Source organism: Hypanus sabinus, chromosome 3 (genome assembly GCF_030144855.1).
Source record: "Hypanus sabinus isolate sHypSab1 chromosome 3, sHypSab1.hap1, whole genome shotgun sequence".
NCBI classification, from domain to species: Eukaryota; Metazoa; Chordata; class Chondrichthyes; order Myliobatiformes; family Dasyatidae; genus Hypanus; species Hypanus sabinus.
Genome location: NC_082708.1, coordinates 186,745,723 through 186,772,522, shown reverse-complemented (window position 1 = coordinate 186,772,522; position 26,800 = coordinate 186,745,723). Strand labels below are relative to the sequence as shown.

The 26,800-nt window shown below is 42.5% G+C and overlaps 1 protein-coding gene across 5 annotated transcripts in view; it reads right to left on the bottom strand.

Annotated features, from left to right (window-relative positions):
* LOC132391962 (exocyst complex component 6B-like) overlaps positions 1 to 26,800 on the bottom strand; it is an 845,841-nt gene that overhangs the window by 786,176 nt on the left and 32,865 nt on the right. Inside the window, exon 1 of one of the 5 annotated variants that reach the window (XM_059965782.1) lies at positions 25,434 to 25,764. The exons of the other annotated variants lie outside the window; for them this stretch is intronic. Within the exon in view, the coding sequence (XP_059821765.1) occupies positions 25,434 to 25,474 (41 nt within the window). The 5' untranslated portion in view covers positions 25,475 to 25,764. Of the gene's footprint in view, positions 1 to 25,433; positions 25,765 to 26,800 lie in introns of those variants that run through there. 5 annotated transcript variants of the gene reach the window in all.

Here is a 26,800-nt window from a genome sequence, read left to right as displayed (position 1 = left end):
ACAATAAATATCAAGAACTTGAGATGAAGAATCTTTGAAAGCAAGTCCAGTTCAGTGATGGAGCGAGTGAAGTTGAGTGAAGTTATCCCATCTGGTCCAAGAGCCTGATGGTTGAAAGGTAATAACAGTCCTTAACTTGGTGGTGTGGGTCATGAGGCTCCTGTATTCTTTCCTGATGACAGCAGTAAGAAGACAGCATGACATGGATGGTGGGGGTCCTTGATGATGGATGCTGCTTTCCTGCGATAGCACTCTGTGTTGACTGCTCACTGGGTTTCCCAAGGCTGCTCCAGGTTCTCCCAACGTGTATTGGGTCTTGCTGTCATAAAATCATAGAGCAGCCCCATCAGCCCATTTAGTTCATGCTGAACTGTTATTCAGGACCTGAACCATAACCATCAATACACCTCCCATTTATGTATTTATCCAAACTTCTATTAAATAGTGAAACCAACCCAAATCTACCACTTCTGCCGGCAGCTCATTCCACACTCTTACCACTCTCTGAGTGAAGTTTCCCCTCATGTTCCTCTTAAAATTTCACCTTTCACCCTTAACCCATGATCTCTAGCTCCAACCTCAGTGGAAACGGCTGCTTGCATTTACCCTCTATACCTCTCACAATTTTGTACACCTCAATCATATCTCCCCACGTTCTCCTACACACCAGGGAATTAGGGCATACCTTAGGGATGATGGTCCCTAATGGCGCCTCCTTTGTTTGCACCTTCAGAAACAGCTTTATTTCTAACCTTTATATCTCTTATTTTCCTTTTCAAGTTTCTTTTGAAGATCCTGACCTGGAGTTACACACTGACTTTGGTTCTTTGCAGAAAAGGGACCCACTCTCAGGGCCTATCAACCGACCACTTTTCAATATCCCAAGGGTGCAGCCTGGAAGACGAGCGTTCCTTCAAGGTGCCAGATTTTCGTGGCTCAGGACACATCAGGCTGATCCAAGGCCGGTGCTGCCACCTGATGTGTCATAGGAGTACATGGAAGATCGGAAGCAGTAAGCTATGTGCCCAGAGACCTGAGTTCTTTGGGTCCAGGGCTCACAAAAGGCGACGCAACAGACTTTTAACACCATAAATCAGCAAGTTGTTTGTTAAGTCTCCCCTCTTGCTGTGAAATGGGGTCACCCCTTTTTCCCTTATTAGGGAGAGAGAGAGCCTGTGGTATGTCGAATTACCGGGTGAATGAGTAGTCTTTGGGGTACTGCAAGTCTGTGTCTTTATTGATGCTTTGCTACATGCTTGAGGTCTAGGTGGTGGGGGACCAATACTTTTTTGCTGGAAGGCGATGGGGGGGTGGTCCTTGCTTTGCTACTGCTTGTTGGGGGGGAGCTGGGTAGGGGAGCTTTGGGTTCTAACATTTAACTGTCATTCATTCTTTGGGGTTTTCATGGATGTTTGCAAAGAAAAAGCATTTCAGGATGTATATTGTATAGATTTCTCTGATATTAAATGTACCTATTCAACCTATTGAATAAAATCCTAGCACAGCATCGTCTGAGGTTCAATAATTCTCAGCTGCTTCCTTACTGATCTGCTTTCCATTTCCAAGAAAATAAGAATTAAAGGTTTACTTTTAAGTTAAAAGATTAGCTTTATTTTGCACACTTATAGGGAGACATGGAAATGTATAATGAAATGGATCATTTGTCTTAACGACCAATACAGTCTGAGGATGTGCTGGGGGCAGCCCACAAGTGTCAACATGCTTCCTGTGTCAATGCTGCTTGCCCACAACTTACTAACCCTAACCCATACATTTGGGACGTACGTGTCTCAACTTGGAGTCAAGATTGGTCACCGGGTTTCAGATGATGCTTCTGTCTTTGCAACAGAATTATTAGCAATCCTCTGGGCCTTATGGTGGATAGAAGACTCGTGACCATGCAGGGTTATCATCTGTTCGGATTCTGCTGCTGCCTTAGAGGCTATAAAAGGGAATGAATCAAAAGCTCGTCCTGACATAGTTATTGAGATTCTCTTAGCTTTGTTTAGAGTAGGGAAGATGGGTTGTGAAATCAGATTTACATGGATACCTGGGCATGCTGGGGTGGAGGGAAATGAAACTGTGGATGGCATTGCAAAGTCTTCCTTACAGAGCGGGTAAGTAGGAATTAGAATACCCCGGGGCAGAGCAGAATTGAGAAGTAAGATATGAAAAGGTATAGAGAAGCAATGGCAGGAGGATTGGAAAAATGAATTAAAGGGAAGGCATTTTTTTTCTAGTCACCCACTAGTTAAAAAGGTCTCAGATGTTACTCTTTAAATCGTACAGATATTGTGAAATTAACAAGACTTAGGTTGGGGCATTGTGCACTAAGCTATTACTTAAAGATAATGGGAAGACATCCTAGTGGATTATGCGACTGTGGTAGTCCAGAGACAGTTCAGCTGAGTTGTAATCGATATAAAATTGAGAGAAGCATATTGTTCAAGGGACTGGCTGACTTAAATGTATTTTGTTTTTCTGTTAAATCTTCATTTGGCCACCAAAAGAACCACCATCTGATTGAAAAGTTTATTATTCTGTTTCTATGTGTGACTAGTGTATACTCAAGAATTTGAGTTTCTTGAAAATCTGTAACTAATTATACATCCTGCGGAGGGCAGTAATACACCTAGATGTATCTAAACTGCCAGAAATGGAAGAAGAAAATCCTAGCCTATTCAACCTTTCCCTATAATTCAGATCCTCAAGTTCCAGCAACATCCTTGTAAATCTTCTCTGTAATCTTCCAATCTTTCTGTAAGTAAGTGACCAGAATGGCACATAATACTCCAAATTTGGCCGCACCAAAAATTTAATGCAACTTCAACGTAACATCCCAATGTCAGTCTTCAATACTTAGATTCATGAAGGCCAATGTACCAGAAGCTTTCATTATGACCTTATCTACCTGTGATGCCACTTTCAAGGAATTATGGACCTGTATTCCCAAATCCTTCAACTTTTGCTCTCTTTTTGCCCTACAGCTCACTATGCAAGTCCTAACCTGGTTTGTCCTCCCAAATTCCAGGATTAAGAACCAGCACCGATGGAAAGGTGACATGCTTCTAAGTCACGACTGAGGGAAATGTACAATTAATTGGTGGTGTTCCTGTGTACCTGCTGCCCTTGCTAATACAGGCTGAAGTCTTTGGAATGTTTGGTATACACAGGGTGAGAATTCCAGTGCATTTTGTAGATGGCACACACTGCAGACAGGATACCTGTGACAGAGGAAGTCAACGTCTGGCATGATGTAGAACACACACGTCATCAAAAGGTAGGCAGTGGAAAGGATTAGCAACTTCAAGCTCCTGGGTGTTCACATCTCTGAAGATCTATCCTGGGCCCAATATATTGATGCAATTATGAAGAAGCTACATTTCACTAGGAGTTTGAGGAAAATTTGGTATGTCACCAAAGATTCTAGCAAATTTCTACAGATGTACCAAGGACAGCCTTCTGACTGGCTGCATCACTATCTGGTATGGAGACGCCAATGCACAAGATCAGAAAAGGCTACAGCAAGTTATAAACTCAGCCAGCTCTGTTACCAGCACCAGCCTCCCAAACATCAAGGTCATATCCTCAATAGGTGATGCCTCAAAAAGTTGGCATCCATCGTTAAGGACTCTAACCATCCAAGACATGTTGGAGTTGATTATTAAAGATGAGTTTTCAGGGTACTTGGAGACTAATGATAAAATAAGTCAAAGTCAGCATGGTTTCTGTAAAGGGAAATCTTGCCTGACAAATCTGTTAAGAGCTCTTCGATGAAGTAACAACCAGGGTGGACCAAAGAGAGATAGTGGATGTCTCTTACTTGGATTTTCAGAAGGCATTTGTTAAGGTGCCACACATTAGGCTGCTTAACAAAGTAAGATCCTATGGAGTTACAGGAAAGATACTGCCATGGATAGAGGAATGGCTGACAGGCAGGAGGCAACAAGTGGGAATAAAAGGGGCCTTTCCTCGTTGGCTGCCAGTGACTAGTGGTGTTCCTCAGGGGTCAGTATTAGGACCACTACTTTTCTCATTGTTTGCCAGTGACTTGGATAATGGAATTGATGGCTTTGTGGCAAAGTTTACAGATGATACAAAGATAGGTGGAGGGATAGGTAGTGCTGGAGAAGCAATGCGATTGCAGCAGGACTTAAGACAAATTGAAAAAGTGGGCAAAAAAGTGGCAGATGGGATACAGTGTTCTGAAATTTAAGATAATGCATTTTGGTAAAAGGAACAATAGTGTGGACTATTATCTAAATGGGGAGCAGGTTCAAACATCAGAGGTGCAGCGGACTTGGGAGTTTTCATGCACGATTCCTAGAAGGTTAATTTCAGGTTGAGTCTGTGGTAAAGAAGGCAAATGCAATGTTGGCATTTATTTCAATGGGAATAAAATATAAAAGCAAGGAGATTATGTTGAAGGGTTATAATACACTAGTCAGGCCACACGGAGTATTGCCCACAGTTTTGGGCCCTATATCTCAGAAAGGATGCGTTGTCAGTGGAGAGAGGTTCACGAGGCTGATTCCAGGATTGGAAGGGTTAACGTATGAGGAGTGTATGGCAGCTCTGGGCTTGTACTCACTGGAATTTAGAAGAATACGGGGGGGGGGGGGTATGATCTCACTGAAATCTAGCAAATGTTGAAGCACTAGATAAGGTGAGGACATTTCCTATGGTGGGGGTATCCAGAACTGGAAGGCACAGCCTCAAAACTGAGGGGCAACCTTTTAGAACAGAGGAAAGGAGTAATTTTTTTTTTAGCCAGAGAGCAGTGAATCTATGGAATGCTCTGCTGCAGACAGTGGTGAAGGCCAAAACCGTGGGTATACTTAAAGCATTAGTTGATTGTTTCCTGATCAGTCAGAGCATCAAAGGATATGGCAAGAAGGCAGGTGTATGGGGTGGAGTGGGATCTGGAATCAGACATAATGGAATGGCGGAGCAGACTCGATGGGCTGAATAGCCTAATTATGCTCCTATGTCTTAATAGTCTAATGGTCTTATTATAATTTGTAGTGTATTTTATGCATTGTACAGTTTTGTGCTGCAATAGAACAAATTTCACGATATGTACATGTCAGTGATAATGAACCTGAGTCTGACATGGAACTAGGAGCAATCTCATAACTACAATTCTACAGCTGTTTTTGTCTTCTGCCTGACTCCAAAACCTCAGTCCGCAGGATCACATCCCTCATTTCGTGGTGTCAATGCCCATTATGTACTACGACCTGATTCTGATGCTCTGTGGAGAGAACACTCCCCACCAGTAAGGAACACGTCCAAACAATTCTCAGAACAGGAATTGGCTTTAAACCCTCTAGCAGGTTTGAGATTGAAAATATTTTCTAGTTAAATCTCCTTAATAATATTCCTAAGTTATTTATGTTGCCATTTCTCAAGTGACATCCGCCAGGGAGCTATCAGAAGTGCGTCAAGATCTTTTAAGTGAGGCTCCAACTTCTTTCCTCCCCCGCCTCATTTTTATTCATCTTCTGGGGAAGGGTTTGGTCAAGTAAAAGTCTTTTACACAAAAGGTTGGCAAATATCTCCTTATACAGAAGCCAAAACAACCTTTTTTTTTTGTTTTGATTTAGATTAGAAAGTGATTAGCACAATGATAAATATGACTTATCCCAAGGTTAAAGGACTGTGTATATATGTGCATGGGTGTGAGGGAGGAACGGGACTTGTTTTGCTGCTGTTTTGTTCCTCATTGTGTTCCGTGCTGTTTTGCAGAGCATTATGGGAATGCTACGTTGGTTCCAGAATGTGTAGTGACACTTGCGGGCTGCCCCCAGCACATTCTTAGCTTGTGATGGTTGTTTACACAAGCAACACATTTAAGGCCATAAGATATAGGAGCAGAGGTAGGCCATTCAGCCCATCAAACCTGCTGCACAATTCAATCATGGGCTGATCCAATTCTTCCAGTACTCCCCACTCCCCTGCCTTCTCCCCATACCTTTTGATGCCCTGGCTAATCAAGAACCTATCTATCTCTGCCTTAAATACACCCACTGACTTGGCCTCCACAGCCACTTGTGGCAACAAATTCCACAGATTTACTACTTTCTGACTAAAGTAATTTCTCCGCATCTCAGTTCTAAAAGGATCTCCTTCAATCCTGAAGTTGTGCCCTCTTGTCCTAGAATGGGAAATAACTTTGCCATATCTAATCTGTTCAGGCCTTTTAACATTCAGAATGTTTCTAAGAGATAGCCCCTCATTCTTCTGAACTCCAAGGAATACAGCCCAAGAGCTGCCAGATGTTCCTCATACAGTAACCCAATTATTCCTGAAATCATTCTCGTGAATCTTCACTGAACCCTCTCCAATGTCAGTGCATCCTTTCTAAAATAAGGAGCCCAAAACTGCACACAATACTCCAAGTGTGGTCTCATGAGTGCCTTATAGAGCCTTAACATCACATCCCTGCTCTTACATTCTATACCTCTAGAAATAAATGCCAACATTGCATTCACCTTCTTCACCACCGACTCAACTGTACATTTCAACGTACATGTGATAAATAAATTTGAATATTGAATCTTAAATAACCTGGTAGAGAAAACAAGCATAAAGGTTAACGTGCCAGCTGGAATTTAACCCTCTTCTCACCCAACTCTCTTCCAATACTACAGACTTTGCCTCATTCCAATAATGTTAATATTTGATATGCTCTCCTCTATCCTGAATCTGGGGAAGAGCTGAGAATCCTGAATGAGAAATAAACGTCATTCACTTTGAAGGGTAAATACTTAACAGTGTCAGACAGCAACCGACCACAGCTTTTTTTTTATTTAGTGATATAGCACAGAACAGCCCTTTCCAGCCCAACATGTGCACTGCCCAGCAACCCACCAATTTTACCCTATCCTAATCACAGAACAATTTACAATGACCAATTAACTTACTAACTTGTATATCTTTGGAATGTGGAAGGAAACCGGAGCACCTGGAGGAAACCCACATGTTCACAGGGAGGAACATACAAACTTCTTACAAACCTTGGCAAAAATGTACACTGAACTCAGACACCCCAAGATGTAATAGTGTCACATTAATCACTATGGGAGACATACATTTATGAAAGAGGTATTTAGAGGCTCTTAGATAGGGACAAGAATGGAGGGATATGGACCATGTACATGCATAAGGGATTAGGTGGCATTGGCTAAATTATTTCAGCAAACATTGTGGGTTGAAGGGCCTGTTCCAGTGGCTATCCTGTTCTATGCTTGAAGCAGCAGGAACTCTGTCAGAAGCTGGCAGCAGAGGTCTCCCTTCACACTTCAGTGCTCAAGTAGCCATCAGAGAACAGAGGAGATAGGTTTATGCCCTCTGCACAAATTTTTTAACCTCCAATGTCCAGGCTATCCACGCTATCAAACCTGTTCCAAACATTCAGTTAAACCACGGATGACCTTCAATCTTAACACTTTCCCACTGACCCCCTAGATCTTCTGAGAAACAGCATTTTACAGAATAAAAGAATATTCACACAGAGGTGGCAGGCATTGCCCACCATGTCCGTGTCAATCAAAGGAAGAGCTATCCTGTCTACATATGTAGCACAGTAGACCACACCTCATAGGATAGGTTCACATGCTTTTCAGGGCCCTCAAGATCAAGAGCTAGCCATTGACTTCAGGAAGGGGAATGGTGCACATGCTCCTTGGCTGAGCTTGGAAGGGTTAAGAGCTTCAAGTTCCAATGAGTGAACATCGCCAATGACTTATCCTGGTCCAACCATGTAGACACCACAGCCAAGAAAATGCACCAACACCTGTATGTCCTCAGGAAGCTAATGAAATTTGGCACGTCTGCTTTGACCCTTGCCAATTTTTACCACAGCTTGGAATGACAACTGCTCTGCCCAGCAATTCAAAGTTGTGGACAAAGCTGGGGTCATCACAGAGGCCAGCCTCCCCTCTATGGTCTACACTTCTCACTGCCTTAGGAAAGCAGCCAGCATAATCGAAGACCCTATCCAAGCTGGAATTTTTCTCTTCTCCCGCAGCCTCCATTCAGATAATGTGCTGTTATAAGACGAATGAATGATAATGAGATGGACTCTTGACCTCATAATCTACCTCATTACAAACTTGCACCTTATGGTCTGTCTGCACTACACTTTCTCTCTAACTGAAACACTTTATTCTGCAGTATGTTATTTTGCTTTTCCGACCTCTCTATGGACGGCAATCAAAGCAAAGTTTTGCACCTTCTCTCAGTACATGTGACAATAATATATCAATTTACTAAGTGTTTATGCAATGTTTTCCTGTCCCCCACCTTCTAGATAAAAATGATCTTCACTCATCTCCCCTCTTAAATCAACTCCCTCGAGTTTTTGACCCCTCTGCCAAAAGAAATACGTCTTTTCTATTAGTCCAAGCCCTTCATTTTATATATTTCCCCTCAGCCTGCTTGGTTCCAAGGAAAATAACTCCAAGCAATCCAGTCTTTCCCTTGCTAAAATTTTCCAGTCCTGACAAATCCTCGTAAAGCTCCTCTGCAAGTTCTCCTTTCACATCTTTAGTTACGTGACGGCTAGCATACAACACTCAGGTTGTATTGCTGTGTACAGTCCAGGCAGAACCACAAAGAGACAAAATTAACTTCATCGTCACCTCAACTGGAAAGCATTGAAGGTGTACACCCATTGTCCATGGTGACTTCCAACTGAACAGAACTGCTACATTTGCCAACATCAGTGATTGATATGGGCAATTAATTGCAAATTTTAAATGGAAAATGGACTGGAGAATTGTAAATGTCATTCCACTCTTCAAGAAGAAAACTACAGTCGGCCCTCCTTATCCGCAGGCGATTGGTTCCAGGAACCCCCACAGATACCAAAAAAAACGGATGTTAATTCCTTTATTTAACCTGTCTTAGTGCTGTGGTCTTTAGGACCCAGCGGAACCACGGACCTTATTTAACCTGTCTCAGTCCTGTGGACTTTAGGACCCGGCGCAGCTCTGAGTCCACAGAGTTTCTGTTCACGAAAATAATCACGATCACGATTAAAAATAAAGTGGAAGTAATAAAGCAATCGTCAAGAGGTGAAACGCTATCAGTCATTGGAAAAGCGTTAGGCTACAGTCGGTCAACGATCGGAACAATTTTAATGGAGCATGTGAAAGGCCCTGCCCCGATGAAAGCTACAATTATTACTAAGCATCGCAGGTTTAATTATTGAAATACATACGTTTCTTAAGTGTTTTATTTGCATAGAAAGGTAAAATATATACTATATACAAAGACAAACATTTGACTGAGGCTAAATAATATCGGATGTACCTGTTCCGACTTCAAATCCGACTCAAAGACGGACTCAGGAACAGTACTCGTCCATAACCAGAGGACTGCCTGTACTTCTAAATCATCGCTAGATTACTTATAATACCTAATACAATTTAAATAGTTGTTATACTGTATTGCTTAGGGAATAATGACAAGAAAAAAATAGTCTGTACATGCTCAAACGACTGCCGGAGAAAGAACTTCCGGGTTTTCCCAATCCGCGGTTGGTTGAATCCACGCATGCGGAATCCAAGGATAAGGAGGGCCAACTGTATAGGCCAGTTTGCCTGGCCTTAGTGGTTAGGAAGATGTTGGAGTCAATTGTTAAGGGTGTGGTTTCAGAGTACTTGGAGGCACGTGATAAAATAGGCCAGAGTCAGCATGGTTTCCTCAAGGGAAAATCGACAATCCCATGGTGCTACAGGGAAGATTCTAGCATGGATAAAGCAGTGGCTGATTGGGAAAAAAAGGGAGCATTTCCTGGATGGCTGCCAGTGTCGAGTAGTGTTCCACAGGGATCTGTGTTAAGGTATTTCTTTTAACATGTCAATTACTTCGATGACAGATGATACAAAGATAAGTGGGAGGTAGGCAGTGTTGAGAAAACATGAAGGCTGCAGAAGGACTCAGACAGATTCAGAGAATGGACAAAGAAGTGGCAGCTGGAATGAAGTGTTCAGAAATGTATGGATTGTATGGATATGCACTTTAGTAAAAGAAATAAAAGCATAGACTATTTTCAAAATGAGGAGAAAATTCAAAAATTTGAGGGGCAAAGGGACTTGGGAGTCCCTGTGCTGGATTCCCTAAAGGTTAACTTGCTGGCTGAGTCGGTGATGAGAAAGACAGTTGTGATTTTAGCATTCATTTCGAAAGGACTAAAATATAAAAACAAGGATGTAATGCTGAGGACTTATGCCTCACGGAGTATTGAGAGCAGTTTTGGGCCCCTTTCCAAAGAAAGGATGTGCTGACATTGGAGAAGGTTCAGAAGAGGTTCACGAAAATGATTCTGGGAATGAAAGGCTTATCATCTGAAGAACATTTGATGGTTCTGGGCCTGTACTCATTGGAATTTAGAAGAATGAGGTGGGGATCTCATTGAAACCTATCACATATTGAAAGGCATAGATAGAGCACATGTGGAGAGGATGTATCCTGTAGTCAGGGAGTTTAAGACCAGAGGACACAACCTCAGAATAGAGGGGTCGGACATCCATTTAAAAGGAAACGAGGAGCAATTTCTTTAGACAGAGATGGTGAATATATGGAATTCATTGCTACAAGCGGCTGTGGAGGCCAGTTTATTGAGTGTATTTAAAGTAGAGGTTAATAGATTCTTGATTAGTAAGGGTGTGATGGGTTACAAGGAGAAAGCTACAGAATGGGTTTGAGAGAGAAACGGATTAGTCATAGTCAAATGGAGGAGCAGAATCGATGAGCCTAATGGCCTTATGATCTCAATGGGGCGTAAAACCTCTAACTAAGCAAACAATCTTTTACCATAGGCCTAAACCCATGGGCAATCCACACACTTCTTAGACCATAAATAGTGTATGACTAGTCCATCTTTTCATTACAGACTAATGTTTCATTCTCCAAGCAAAATCCAAGCTCAGTGAAGTGAGACTGGGTGAATGAGCAGGGGGGTGGGGTGGGGAAGGGAGAGTGAGCAGGGGTGGGGGGGTTTAATGAGCTGGGGGTGAGGATATTGGAGCGAGGGGGGAATTGGGAGAGAGGAGAGCAGAGAGGTGGTGGTGCAGTGTGCAGAAGAGGGGGAGGGGGAAGAGGAGTGGGGAGGAGGGGGAGAGGGGAGCAGAAAATACTGGGTGGTGGGGGAGAAGAGACTGGAGAATGAGGAAAAATTAGGAAGAGAAAATTGGGAGGCGGGGAGAGCAGGAGAGGTGAAGGGTGATGGAGAGAAGCACAGAAGAGGTGAGGGCTTGGGGAGAGGTGCACAGGGTAGGGGACAGCAAGTGAGGCGATGGGGAGGGGAGAGTGGAAGAGCTTTGGGGGAGGGGGAGACAAGGTTAAAATTGTCTTCATATGTTCTAATGTTTCTATCAATGCCAATCCTAGCTCCAAGTTGTTCTGTGTATTGAAGCAGCTTCCCCTCTGTGTTAAACATGCAAGTAATTTCACACACATACAGACCACTTGGTCCAACTTTTCCATGCTAACAAAAATGACCCACAATGTTATCCATGTACCTATCGTGGGGTAGAAAGTAGAAAGCCAGCCAACTTTACAGCCCTTCACACTACAGCTGGCCTTTTGTTCAACAATGTCAACACATAAGGCAGCACCCATAAAATGCGGGAAAAACTCAGCAGTCAGGCAGCATGTATAGAGAAGAATAAAAAGTCGCTATTTCAGGCTGAGGCAAAGGGAGGGACACGAGTCCCAATGACAGGTTTCGAGTCTTGACCCAAAACATCGACTGTTTATTCTTCTCCATAGATGCTGCCTGACTGTCTGAGTTCCTCTAGAATTCTGTGTGCTAACTCTGGATTTCCAGCATCTACAGAATCTCTTGTGTTTACATAAGACAGCACAAAGTCTCCGGTTGTTAATGCACATAACACAAGCAGCTTCCAATCGTTACGTTGCCCTCCCACTGACGGCAGTAAAATCCAGCACAATGTTAAATTGAGTATTTGTCCCTTGTTCTAAAGAGGAAAAAATAAGTCATTATTCTCTTCCTACACAGAAGGGAACATTTGCACAGGATACTGGGCACACCAGGATATATGAAAATAGGAATTCACCCACTTACTATTGACAAAGAAATTGTCCGTTTATGAGTTCCGCAGGGGAAGCAGTGCGCAGATTATGACTGCATGATGGTGGTGACAACCTATTCAACTCATTACCCAAAATTGCAGACACAAACAGAATTCTAGCTATAGTCATGGAGTCACAGAGTCATAGAACACCACACCACAGAAACAGGACCTTCAGCCCAGCTAGTCTGTGCCAAACTATTAATCTACCTAGGTCTATCGATCTGCCATAGCCTTCCATACCCCTCCCATTCATGTACCTATCCAAATTTATTTTAAATGTTGCATCAAACCAGCATCCACCATTTGTGCTGGCAGCTCATTCCACACTCTCATGACCCTCTGAACAAAGAAGTTCCCCCTCATGTTCCTCTTAAACATTTTACCTTTCACCCACAACCTATAACCTGTAGTTGTAGTCCCACCCATAGGGCAAAAATCCTGCTTGCATTTACCCTACCTTGCTATGTTCATTTCTTTGCCTTTAACCACACATGGAACAGACACATCTTATTGGGTCAGGACAAGGTTTTTCTACACACAGATTGGTGAATGTCTGGAATGCACTGGCAGGGGTAGAGGTGGAGGCAAATATGATAAGAAGTTCTCAGAAAGGCACATGAAAGTGCAGAGAATGGAGATGTATGGACATTGTGTAGGCAGAAGGGACTGGTTGGGAATTTAATTTCATTAGGAGTTTGAGGGAACCGTATGACACAAAAGACTCCCACAAATTTCTACAGGTATACTGTGGAGAGCAGTCGAACTGGTTGCATCACCATCTGGTATGGAGGGTACACAGAATCAGAAAAAACTGCAGAAAGTTTGTAAACTAAGCCAGCTCCATTATGGGCACCAGTCTCCCCACCATTAAGAACACCTTCAAAAGGCAGTATCCATTATTAAGGACCCCCAGCACCCAGTTCATGCTGTCTTCTCATTGCTACCATCAAGTAGGAGGTAGAGGAATCTGCAGACACACACTCTATGTTTTAGGAACAGCTTATTCCCTCCACTGTCATAGTTCTCAATGCACAATTACCCCAAGAATACTACCTCATTATTTTTTCACGCTACTTATTTAATAATTTTTATATTTCTTATTGTAATTCATAGTTTTTTACTACTATGTATTGCAATGTACTGCTGCTGCAAAACAACAAATTTCATGACATATGCCAGTAATATTAAACCTGCTTCTAATTCTGATTAAGATTTTAATTAGTTCAGCAGAACATCACGGACTGAAGACCACAGCGCTGTATTATTCTGTGAGTCAGTAAGAAGTGAGTCATAAAGTATCTTACAATACAAGGTTCCTTAAAGATGGTCATAGCCACATGGGTGGGGGGTGCTAGTGGGAATAAGCTCCCACTACCTAGTAAATGTTCCCAACGGCGTGTGTCTCAAACAGCCTCTGACAACCAAGTCCAGCTCCTGGCCTTGATATGTGGCTTAGCTACTAATCCCAGTGGAACTGTTTCTACTGACAGAGAAGGGGCCAAAGCGGTTCACCGGTGCCTTAAAAACAGCTGCTTCAGGCAGGTGGGGTTCATTAACCGTGGTTGGCAACTCATCTAGGAGAAGGAAAACTCTGTTCTCGAACCTCCGCTGCGTTACAGCTTTACCCATTCATGTGGAAGGCAATCCAGAACTGGAGTCCCTAAGGCAGTCTTACATCCAGTTCAGTGCTAACTAGTTAAAGTCCCGCAACGTCACTGGTGCTAAAATGTATTGGTCTTTGCCGTTCCTTTGAATTCATCAGCTGCATGGAGAGGGGAAGCCTGCTGTAAGGCAACAGCTTGCTCTCTTTTTCATACCGCCCTGGCTTGCGAATCACGTAGACAGCTAGGATGCAATATCCATGGTCCAACAGAGGCCCTCATTGTACAGGGGGAAGAGGTACAGTGCATTTGACCAATCACGCCTCGTATAGTCACCTAACACATTGGTCTGTTCTTTCTCCACCTCCCAGCACAGTAGCACAGCAGCGCAATCGCTTTACAGCGTCAGCAATCACCAACTGGAGTTCCATTCCCATCCCTGTGTGCAGGGAGTTTAAATGTTCTCACCATGACCTTGTGGGTTTCCTCTGGGCGTTTTGATTTCCTTCTACAAGACGTATGGTTTAGGTTAGTAATTTGTGGACACCTGAAGCTTGGCAACACTTGCGGGCTGCCCCCAGAATATCCTTACACCGTGTTGGTTGTTAATGCAAATCGTCACATCTCAGTGGATGCGTCGATGTATATGTGACAAATAAAGTTAATCTATTTCATCTCTGTAACCTTCTATTGGAGCTTCAAGCACCACCCTCTATGTGAAGGAGGCCACCTTCAGTTTCCCCTTAAATATTTCACCTTTCACTCATGACCCAACCTTAGTGGAAAAAGCCCACCTGCATTTACCCAATCTCTACCCCTCAGAATTTTGTACACTCCTATCAACTCTCCCTTCATTCTACTACGCTCCAGGGAATAAAGTCTTAACCGATTTGACCTTTCTCTATAACTCAGGTCCTCAAGTCTCAGCAACGTCCTTGTAAGTTTTCTCTGAATTCCGTCAATCTTAATCCTATCTTTTCTGTAGGTAAGTGACCAAAACTGCACACAATACTCCAAATTACGCCTCATCAACGTCTCATCTGAAGAGGAAAACCTTGGATCCTCCTTCACCTCTACTCCAGACATAACATTCCAAAATGCTCAATGCCTCAAAAAAGCTTTCTTCATATCACTTACACAATCACTTTCATTCTATGCCCATAAGATCTTCTGGGACCTACCTGACCTCCACAGACAGCTGTAAGGCAAGGTCACTGGGTGCATTTAAGACAGAGGCTGATAGGTTCAGGGCATGAAAGCAGAAGAATAGGATTGAACGGGAAGTGGATCAGCCATATTTGAAATGGAGGAGCAGACTCAATGAGCCTAATGGCCTACATCTGCTCCTACATCTTAAGGTCTTATGGACCTTGGCTGCATTGACAAGACCAGCTGTCATCTCTAACGGCTCATGAGGTGATGGTGTTGGCGAATCACCACTTTGACCTGCTGCAACCCTTCTGGTGAAGATGCTTTCAGGGTGCTGTTCAGAGTTCAAAGCAAAATTTATTATCACAGTACATGCATGTCACCACAGACAACCACGAGATTCATTTTCTGTAGCCCAAATTTATAGAACATTAACTGTAGACAGGATCAATGAACAACAAACTGTGCAAATGCAAATATAAATAAATAGCAATAAATAACGAAAGTATGACACAACAAGAAAAAGAGTCCTTAAAGTGAGACCATTGGTTGTGGGAATACCAGAAGCAGAATGAGTGTAGTTATTCACTTTTGTTGGTCAAGGGGTAGTAACTGTTCTTGAACCTGGTAGTGTGAGGTTTCAGGCTCTTGTACCTTCTACCTGATGGCAGCAGTGAGAAAAGAGCATGGCCTAGGTGGTGAGGATTTTAGATGATGGATGTTGCTTTTCTATGGCAGCATTTTGTGCAGATGTGCTCAATGGTTGGGAGGGTTTTACCCATGAATCCACTACCTTGTGTAGGATTTTCTGCTCAAAAGCATTTGTGTTCCTACACTGGACCGTACCACATATCTACAGAAGTTTGCCAAGGCTTTTGATGACATGCCGAATCTCCACAGACTCCTGAGGAGTTAGAGGTACTGTTGTGTTTTCTTTGCAATTACAGTTATATGATGGGTCCAGGACAGGCCATCTGAGATAGTGATACCCAGAAATTTAAGGTTACTAACCCTTACCACCTCTGACCTTCCATTGAATACTGGCTCATGAATCTCTGGTTTAACTCTCCTGAAGTCTTTGTGACATTGAGTGAGAGGTTGTTCTTATTACACCACTCAGCCAAACTTTCAGTCTGAAGATGGAGTTCCAGGATTTCAACCAAGCAGTGAAGGAGGACTGGTAACACATCTCCAAGTCAGGATGCTGTGCGACTTGCAGGTACGCAGCATCTCTTCCGTCACTGACAATCAACACAGGCACACCTCATGGATGGGTTCTTAGCCCACTGTTCTATTCTCTAATTCATGACTGTGTGGCTATGCACAGGTCAAAGACAATCCATAAATTTGCTGATAACACAACTGTGGATGGGAGAATCTCAGACGGTGATAAGGAGGTATACAGGAGTTAGACAGATCAGCTTGTTAAGTGGTATCACAACAGAACCTTACATGCAACATCAGTAAGACCAAGGAATTGATTGTGGACTTCAGGAAGAGGAAGTTAAGAGAAAACACCAGTCCTCATTGAGGGATCAGCAGTGGAAAGGGTGAGAAAACTTCCTGGGTGTCAACATCTATCCTGGGCAAAAACACATTCATGTAATCAAGAAAAAGCACAATAGTGGTTATACTTCATTAAGAGTTTGAGGAGATTTGGTATGCCACCAAAGATTCACCAAATTTCTACAGATGTACTATGGAGATCATTCTGACTGGCTGCCTCATCGTCTGGTACGGATGGGCCAATACTCAGGATCAGAAAAGCTGCAGAGGGCTGCAGACTCAGCAATCCTCCCCAGCATCGAGGACATCTTCAAAAAGTGATGTATCAACAAGGCATTAAGGACCCACACCACCCAGGACATGCCCTCTTCTCATTGATGGCCATCAAGGTGGTGGTACGGGAGCCTGAAGACACATACTCAAAATTTTAGGAACAGCTTCTTCCCCTCCGTCATCATATTTCTGAACAATCCATGAACACCACCTCACTATTCTGCTCTCTTTATGCATTACTTCTTTTTATACACACTTGGTAGCAACTTTAATAGGTACACCTGTACACCTGTTAATGCAAATATCTAATCACCCAATCACAGCAGCAACTCAATGCATAAAAGCATGCAGACATGATCAAGAGATTTGATTGCTGTTTGCACCAAACATCAAAATGGGGGAGAAATGTGATCCAAGTGACCTTGACCATGGAATGATTGTTGGTGCCAGACAGGGTGGCTTGAGTATCTTGAAACTGCTGAGTTTACAATGATGTGAAACACAAAAAAAACACCAGTGAGCAGCTAACAATTTTCATGGCATGTGTCAGTGATAACCTCAGAGAATGCATTCTGATGCATTAACCTCAGAGAATGCAACTCTATCATTCAAATACAACTTAAGCTTTGAAACCCTATTTACATTCCAAAATCCCTGCTGGCTGTATATGTATTAAATTGCTTTCAACCCAGATATTTCAAACCTATGGACTTTGCAATTTGATGCATAATTAAGCATACTAAAATTATCCAAGCTACAGATGTTGTACAAGCTTGTTTGTAGTAATCCAGGTTAGTGCTTTTTAAAATGGGTATTTGCTCTGGTGCCTCTCCCATCCTCTGTACACATTTTCCTTAAAACGTTATTTTCACTTCAGAAAGCAACAAAAATATCATCTTCAGAATAAAGCTGCCCATGTTCACACCAAAATGCAGTAAATAATTGACCCTAACTTGGACCTGCTCTCTGGAACATTAACTGAGACAGTGCACTGGGAGGTTGACTCTGCATTTGACCCTGTCCAAAAAATAAAGACTGTAAGAAATTATTAAAAAAACATACATTTGCTGGAATCCCGAAATTAAAAACGTTTGTTGAGGCACAGTTGACCTGATATATTAAATGTGCTTCTCTCTCCACAGAGGCTACCCGACCTGCTGAAAATTTCCAACACTTTATTGAATCTTTATATAACACTTCGGGAAGCCAGGATCATTTAGCAGCAAACTTATTTCCATTTCTACTTCCTTAGTTACCCAGTTAGTATTTTGACTGTGCTCTTTCAGTTTACTGCATCTGGTCTGGCACTGTTAGATTCTGGACAGAGTTAAAGTCAGAAAATTTCAGAAACATCCACTGCCCATTTCCTCCCATAGATGCTGCCCCACCCACTGAGTTCCTTCAGCAGTTTAATGTGTGTTACTCCAGATTTCCAGCATCTGCAGTTTTACTTGAATACAAATATTTTTCATTTGGATAAAATTCAATACAACTAAAATGCTGCAAAATACTTCATGTAATGCTCTACGCCATGAAAACAGAGCTTTACACTGCGACAGAAAACTTTAACAATTTGGCACATTGAATTCCAACATCTGCTGTCTTTCTTGTGTTTCCATCTCCCTTTATCTAGCTTTACCCTTCTTTGGTGTAAAATTCACCTCATAATTTAAGATCGAACAGAGGTACCTTTGGTCCATTTGATGTTACAGGCAGGATTCTCAGTTGCCACCAATTCTAATTCCCATTCCTACACATCTGTCCACAGCCTCCTATGCTACCAAGCTGAGGTTAGACACAGTTTCACAGAACAATACATTATTTTCTGCCTTGGTAGACTCCAACTGGACATGTATTAACATTGATTACTCTAACTTCCAGTAACCATTCCACTCTGTTCACTCCTTCTCTATTACTCATTATCCCACCAGCCTCATCACCCCTTCTCTTTCCCCTGTCCTGCTCTCTCAATCTGCCCATCATCCAGTGATTTCTCCCTCAAGGTCCCCTCCTCACCTCCTTCCCTTTATTCCATGTCCACTGTCTTCTCCTATGAGACTCTATCTTAGACCATAGGAGCAGAAGTAGGCCATTCAGTCTATCGAGTCTGCTCCACCATTCAATTATGCACCGATACAAATCTTCCAGTCATCCCCATCCACCCTCCCCCACTTTCACCCCTTAGCCTTTGATGCCCTGGCTAATTGAGAACCTATCTATTACTGCCTTAAATACCCCAATGACTTGGCCTCCACAGCCACTCGTGGCAACAAATTCTACAGATTTACCACCCTCTAACTAAAGTAATTTCTCTACATCTCAGTTCTAAAAGGAAGTCCTTCAATCCTGAAGTCGTGCCCTCTTGTCCTAGAATTCCCTACCATGGGAAATAACTTTGCCATATCTAATCTGTTCAGGCCTTATAACATACAGGCCATACAACCATATAACAATTACAGCATGGAAAAAGGCCATCTTGGCCCTTCTACCTCTGTACCGAACGCTTACTCTCACCTAGTCCCACTGACCTGCACTCAGCCGACAACCCTCCATTCCTTTCCTGTCCATATACCTATCCAATTTTACTTTAAATGACAATACCGATCCTACCTCTACCACTTCTACTGGAAGCAATTTAACATTCGGAACGTTTCTATAAGATTCCCCCTCATTCTCCTGAACTCCAGGGAATTCAGCCCAAGAGCTGCCAGACGTCCCTTTCATTCCTGGAATCATTCTCAAGAACCTTCTCTGAACCCTCTCCAATCTCAGTATATCCTTTCTAAAATAAGGAGCCGAAAATTGCACCCAATACTCCAAGTGTGGTCTCACGAGTGCCTTATAGAGGAGCCTCAACATCACATCCCTGCTCTTATATTCTATACCTCTAGAAATGAATGCCAACATTACATTTGCCTTCTTCACAACCAACTCAACCTGGAGGTTAACCTTTAGGGTATCTTGCACAAGGACTCCCAAGTCCCTTCGCACCTCTGCATTTTGAATTCTCTCCCCATTTAAATAATAGTCTGCTCGTTTATTTCTTCCACCAAAGTGCATGACCTTACACTTTCCAACATTGTGTTTCTTTTGCCATTTCTTTGCCCATTCCCCTACACCAGGGGTTGGCAACCCGCGGCTCTTTCATCTCTGTGCTGCGGCTCCCCATGGTTTGTTAGTTTTTGAAATGTAATTCGAAATTTGAAGATTATGGTGATCTTGTACAATCTAAATAAAACGAGGCGACCCCATTTCCTGGCACATCCGAACCGGCTCACAATTAGCCACCGTTCCGGCTAAGGGAGATAGCGAGATAGCCTACGGGGGTTTGTGAGTACGTGTCTTTTGGAGCATCCGCGCCCACGGGGGGGCGGGTTGAGGGAGGCTTTAAAGCAAGGCTGTTTAGTTTGAATAAAGTTATCTTTGACTGCAGTGTCGTTATTTTAGCGCTGTGTGTAGCACACCGCTACAACGTGTTTTTTATCGCTATTAATATACATCACCACTGCCAATGCCTGACACCCGCCAGTACGCGCTTTCTTTTAATTCTTCGATCCAAGGTAGGCTAACTATGGAGTAACCTTCAACCCAACGTCTTTTTTTCAGAGTTCAAAATGTTTTTGTTGCATGCAGAAATGTAATTTCGTTTTCTCTGCAGGAGTTCATCAATTTCATAAATGCAACACATTATAGTTTGTTTATACATAGCATAAAGGCAAAAAAAAAACCGTTGTATGCAGTGTTATTTCATTTTAAATGTCAAACGGGTTTTGTGGCTCCCAGTGTTTTCTTTTCTGTGGGAAATGGGTCCATATGGCTCTTTCAGTGGTAAACGTTGCCGACCCCTGCCCTACATTATCTAAGTCTTTCTGCAGGCTCTCTGTTTCCTCAACTCTACCCGCTCCTCCACCTATCTTTGTATCATCTCCAAATTTACCCACAAATCTATTAATACCATAGTCCAAATCATTGACATACAGCGTCAAAAGCAACTGTCCCAACACTGACCCCGTGGAACTCCACTGGTAACCGGCAGCCAGCCAGAATAGAATGCCTTTATTCCCACTTTGTTTTCTGCCGACCAACCAATGCTCCACCCACGCTAGTAACTTCCCTGTAATTCCATGGGCTCTTACCTTGCTAAGCAGCCTCATGTGCGGGACCTTGTCAAAGGCCTTCTGAAAATCCAAGTACACCATATCTACTACATCTCCTTTGTCTGCCCTGTTTGAAATTTCCTCAAAAAAGTTGCAGAAGAATTGACAGGCAGGACTTTCCTTTCAGGAAACCATCCTGGCTTTGGCCTATCTTGTCATGGGCCTCCAGGTACTCCATAATCTCATCCCAGCAATCAATTCCAACAACTTGCCAGCCATTGATGTCAGGCTAACAGGTCTATAGTTTCATTTCTGCTGCTTCACACCCTTCTTAAATAGCAGAGCAACATTTGCAATTTTCCAGTCATCCGGTACAATGCCAGAATCTATCAATTCTTGAAAGATCATCGTTAATGCCTCCACAGTCTCTCCAGCTACTTTCTTCAGAACCTGAGGGTGCATCTACAGACCATTAAGCTTCCTGAGCACTTACTCAGTCGTAATTTTCACTGCACAAACTTCACTTCCATGACACTCTTAAGTGTCCGGTATACTGCAGATGTCTTCCACTGTGAAGACTGATGCAAAATACACATTCAGTTCCCCTGCAATCTCTGCATTTCCCATTACAATATCTCCAGCATCATTTTGTTCTGGTCCTATATCTACCTTCGACTCTCTTTTACCCTTTATATACTTAAAAAAGCTTTTAATATCTTCTTTGATATTAGTCACCATCTTCCTCTCATAATTCACCGTTTCCTTCCGAATGACCTTCTTAGTTTCGCTCTGCACATTTTTAAAAGCTCCCCAATCCCCTATCTTCCCACTAGCTCTGGCTTCCTTGTATGCCCTCTCTTTTGCTTTCACTTTGGCTCTGACTTTACTTGTCAGCCACAGTAGTGTCCTTCTTTCCTTTGAAAATTTATTCTTATTTGGAATACATCTGTCTTGCACTTGTCTCAGTTTTCGCAGACTGATGCTCTTCAGCCCTTTGCCACTTCCGCTTCCTTGCTTCTCATATACTCCCACTCTACCTCTTACCTTGCTTGCTTATCACTGCTCATCTGGATTTACCGTACACCTGCCAGCACTTGCTCCAACCCACACCATCCTTTTATACTGGCTCTTTCCCCTCTTTCTTCCCAAATCTGATGAAGGATTCTAGCCTGAAACATTGACCATTTATTCCCCTCCATTGATGCATTCTGTGTGTGGCTCCAGATTTCCAGAGTAATACACACAAAATGCTGGAGGAACTCATCAGGTTAGGCAGCATCTATGGAGGGGAATAAATGGTCAACTTTTCAGGCCAAGACCCCTCATCAGGACTGGAAAGGAAGGATGAAGAAGCCAGAATAGGAAGGCTGGGGGATGGGGAGAGAAGGGAAGGAGGACAAACTGGAAGGCTTCCAGTACAAATATATAACTAAGCTGCTGCAAAATACTTCACGTAAGTCTACACCATGAGAACAGAACTTTACACTATGACCAGAACAACTTTGACATATTTAATTCCAGTATCCACAGTCTTTCTGGTGTATCCATTCCCTGTGACAAGTTTTAACCTTCTTCAGGTCATTTGGCACAAAATTCACCTCATAATTTAAACACTAGCACCTTCAATGCTTTGACATATTTAATTTCTGCAAAAAAAAGGTTTCAATTTTATTTCAAAATGCAGGTTATAAATAGTATCTTGCAATAAATTTGGAGATCTAGTGAGAGGAGGAATTTCCAAGTATAGGTGACACCAAGGTTGAACTGTTTAAGGAAAGACAAGACAAATCAGGAAATAACAGCTGTAGGAAACCGCAAGGGAGCTCAGAATTTCCGGCATTGAATCAGAATGGAACATCAAAAGAAGAAATTGCACTTATATAACACAAAGGAGCAAAACATCACAGAACTTCAAATAGATCTGGCCTTAATAACATTAACCTAAAATTGTCTTTTGCTTGTCTCTCTCTGCAGATGTTCCCCACTCACTAAGTAGTTGCAGAATTTTCCATTTCATGCAGCTATGGGACCCTTCATAATCCATAGAACTTTACGGTCAGTATTTACATTATAATGAAGGAAATTCAGAAGGCACAGGAGCAGCATTAGGCCATTCTAGTCTGCTCCGTCACTCCATCATGGCTGATTTACTCTATGTCTCCATCTCAATCGCCTGCCTTCTCCTCATAACCTTTGATGCCCTGACTTATAAAGAACCTATCAACCTCCACATTAAATATACCCAATGACTTGGCCTCCATAGCCTATGAGGCAATGAACTCCACAAATCTTCTACCCTCTGGCTAAGGAGATTCCTCTTCATCTCTGTTCTAAATGGCTGTGCCCTCTGGTACGAGATTCACTTACTATGAGGATACATCCACTCCAGATCCACTCTATCTAGACATTTCAATAGTCAATGGGTTTCAGTGAGATCCCTTCATTTTTATAAACCTCAGCGAGTACAGGCCTAGAGACATCAAACACTTCTTATATGTTAACCTTTTCATTCCCATAATCATTCATGTGACCTCCTCTGGACTCTATCCAAACCCAGTATAGCTTTTCTCAGATAAGGGGCCCAAACCTACTTACAATACTCCAGGTGCAGTCTGACTAATGCCTTATAAAGCTTCAGCATCACATCCTTGCTCTTACATTCTAGGCCTCTCGAAAAAATGCATAATTATACACTATATTGCACTGCCACTTCTTTGCCCATTCTCTTAATCTGTCTAAGTCCTCTGCAGACTCCCTGCTTCCTCAACACTACCAGCCCCTCCACCTACCTTTGTATTGTTCATAATCTTGGCCACAAAGTCATCAATTCTGTCATCCAAATCACTGACATATAACATGAAAAGGAAAGGTCCCGACACTGAGCCCTACAGAATACCATTAGTTTTCAGTAGCTAACAAGAAAAAGCCCCCTTTATTCCCACTCTTTCCCTCTTGCCAATCAGCAAGTATCCTCTTCTATCCATGCGAGTATCTTTCCTGTAACTCTGGGGCTCTTATCTTGTTAAGCAGCCTCATATGACGCACCTTCTCAAAGCCCTTCTTAAGATCCAAGTAAACAACATCCATTGACTGTCCTTGGTATTTCCTCTAATAATTCCAACAGATTTGTCAGGCAAGAGTTCCTCTGAAGGAAACCATTCTGATTTTGTTCTATCTTATCATACGTCTCCTTAATCAACCAACATCTTCCCAACCACTAAAGACAGGCCAACTGGTCTATTATTTCTTTTCTTTTGCCTCCCTCCCTTCTTAAAGAGTGGAGTGACATTTGCAATTTTCCAGTCCTCTGGAACCATTCTAGAATCTAGTGATTCTTGAAAGATCATTACTAATACTTCCACAATCTCTTCTGCTACCCCTTTCAGAACCCTGAGACACCATCTGGTCCAGGTGACTCATCTACCTTCAGAACTTTCAGATTCCCAAGCACTATCTCCTTAGTAATAGCAATTACACACACTTCTGCCCCCTGACACTCTCAAATTTCCAGCATATTAGTAGTGTCCTTCACAGTGAAGACTGACCCAAAATACTTTGGGTCACTCATTTCTTTGTCCCCCATTACTATGTCTCCAGCGTCAATTTCCACCGGGTGATATCTACTCTCTCCTCTCATTTACTCTCTATATTTAAAAACCTTTTGGTATCATCTTTTATATTATTGGTTAGCTTGTCTTCATATATCATCTTTCCTCTCCTTATGGTTTTTTAGTTATCTTCTGTTGGTTTTTAAAATCTTCCCAATCCTTAAACTTCCCGTAGCATTTTGCCATATTATAAGCCTTCTCTTCCTTTTATGCTGTCTTTGACTTCCCTTGTCAGCCACAGTTGCCTCATCCTCCCTTTAGAATACTTATAGTAACAAAGTTATTCCCCGGGTGCCACTCCTCCTTCCTTTACTCGCAGACTACTCCACTCTCCTATCAGACTCTCTCTTCTTCTTCAGTCCTTGTCCACCCCACAAACTTCTTATTCTGGCTTCTGCCCCCTTCCTTTCCAGCCCTGTTTATTTTATTATTTTTTTATTCAAAGATACAGTGTGGAATAGGCCCTTCCAGCCCAACAGGGTGCGCCAGCCAGAAACCCACCTATTTTAAAACTAATCACAGGACAATTTACAATGGCCAATTAATCTACTAACAGCTACGCCTTTGGACTGTAGGAGGAAACCGGAGCACCCAGAGGAAATGCACACAGTCACAGGGAGAAGGCACAAACTCCTTACGGCTAGCACTGGAATTGAACACCAAACTCCAACGCTCCAAGCTGTGAAAGTACCGCTAACCACCCTGATTAAGGGTCTCCGCACGAAACGTCATCAGTTTATTCCTCTCCACAGATGCTGTCTGACCTCCAGCATTTTGTGTCTTGCACCATACTGCTGCAACAAAACAACAAATTTCCCAAAAAATGTTAGTGATAATAAACCTGATTCTAATAGCTGAATTCAAGCAGTTCTCCTGCTATGGACTCCAGAACCCTCCACTACCTTCTCTCAAACAGAGCAAACATTTATTATTTTATAGCTGCCTTGGTGCTAGGTGACACTGCGTTCAAACTGCTGCTGATGGTCTTCACTATAAACATTCTTACCTCATCTGTGGCCAAATTAATAACAGGATTAATCAGCAGAATGGAAGTTGAGGGCTGAATGAAAGTGACAGAATACTTTGACTCACCAACGAGGCATATCCGGCGACCCTATTCTATCGTACTCCATATTACTGGCAATAATCTATATCACTGGAGGGTTAACAATCTGCTGCCTCTATGTGTTGTTGCAAGGTTGAACAGTAGCAATGGATTAGTTTTCTTCAGTCTTCTGATGTTTGCAGTCATCCAGTACATTCCCCACTCCTGTTTTGACAGTTTCAAGAAGTTCACTGCCTTGTTCCAAAGGAGAAATGGTACTTTTCTTTCAATTGCATGAGCGCACAACACACACACTCACTCCAGACAGTCGATCCTGCTCTCTCAGATGTGCTCATCAACAAAAGCTGGGAAGGTCACAAAGGCATCTTGGCCGAATGCACTCAACACAGCTCCCACGCAAAAGCAAACTGCCTTCGTCACAAATGTGTCCTCAATTGGCAACGCACTGAGGAAGTCATCGATATCGAGGGCTGCAAACAGTTACACAATAGACACTGCAGAGCGCCAGCACTGATAACAATAAACTGCAGTTTGATGTCTTTATACACATGGGAAAATTGAATCAGCCTCATTGATTCATACTGACAAAAGATGACAGGTCACAGAGAGAAAATTAAAATCAATCCAGATCACATAATAACACTCAAGTTCAAGTCAAAATTTATTATCATCTGACTGTACAAGCAAATGAAACAATGTTCCTCCAGACCACGGTGCACCCACAAAACATATACAGTCGGCCCTCCTTATCCACGGATTCCACATGCACAGATTCAACCAACTGCAGATAAGGAAAACCCGGAAGTTCACTCTCCAGCACTCATTGTTTGAGCATGTACAGACTATTTTTTTCTTGTCATTATTCCCTAAACAATACAGTATAACAGCTATTTACATAGCATTTACATTGTAATTTGTCTTTTCCCCTAGACATATACCAGCCTGTTGGGTAAATGTTACTGTATTATAAGTAATCTAGAAATGACTTAAAAGTACAGACAGTCCTCGGTTTATGAATGAGTTCCATTCCTGAGTCCGTCTTTAAGTCGGATTTGAAGTCGGAACAGGTACATCCGGTATTATTTAGTGTCAGTTAGTCAAAAGTTTTTCTTAGTGTATAGTACATATTTTACCTTTCTATGCATATAAAACCCTTAAGAAACATATGTAATTCAATAATTAAACCACTGTGTTGCTTAGTAATAATTGTAACTTCCATCGGGGCAGGGCCTTTCACATTCTCCATTAAAATTGTTCCGATCGTTGACCAACTGTAACCTAATGCTTTTCCAATAACCGATGGTGTTTCACCTCTTTCCGATTGCTTTATTACTTCCACCTTATTTTCAATCGCAATTGTGATTATTTTCGTGAACAGAAACTCTGTGGATTC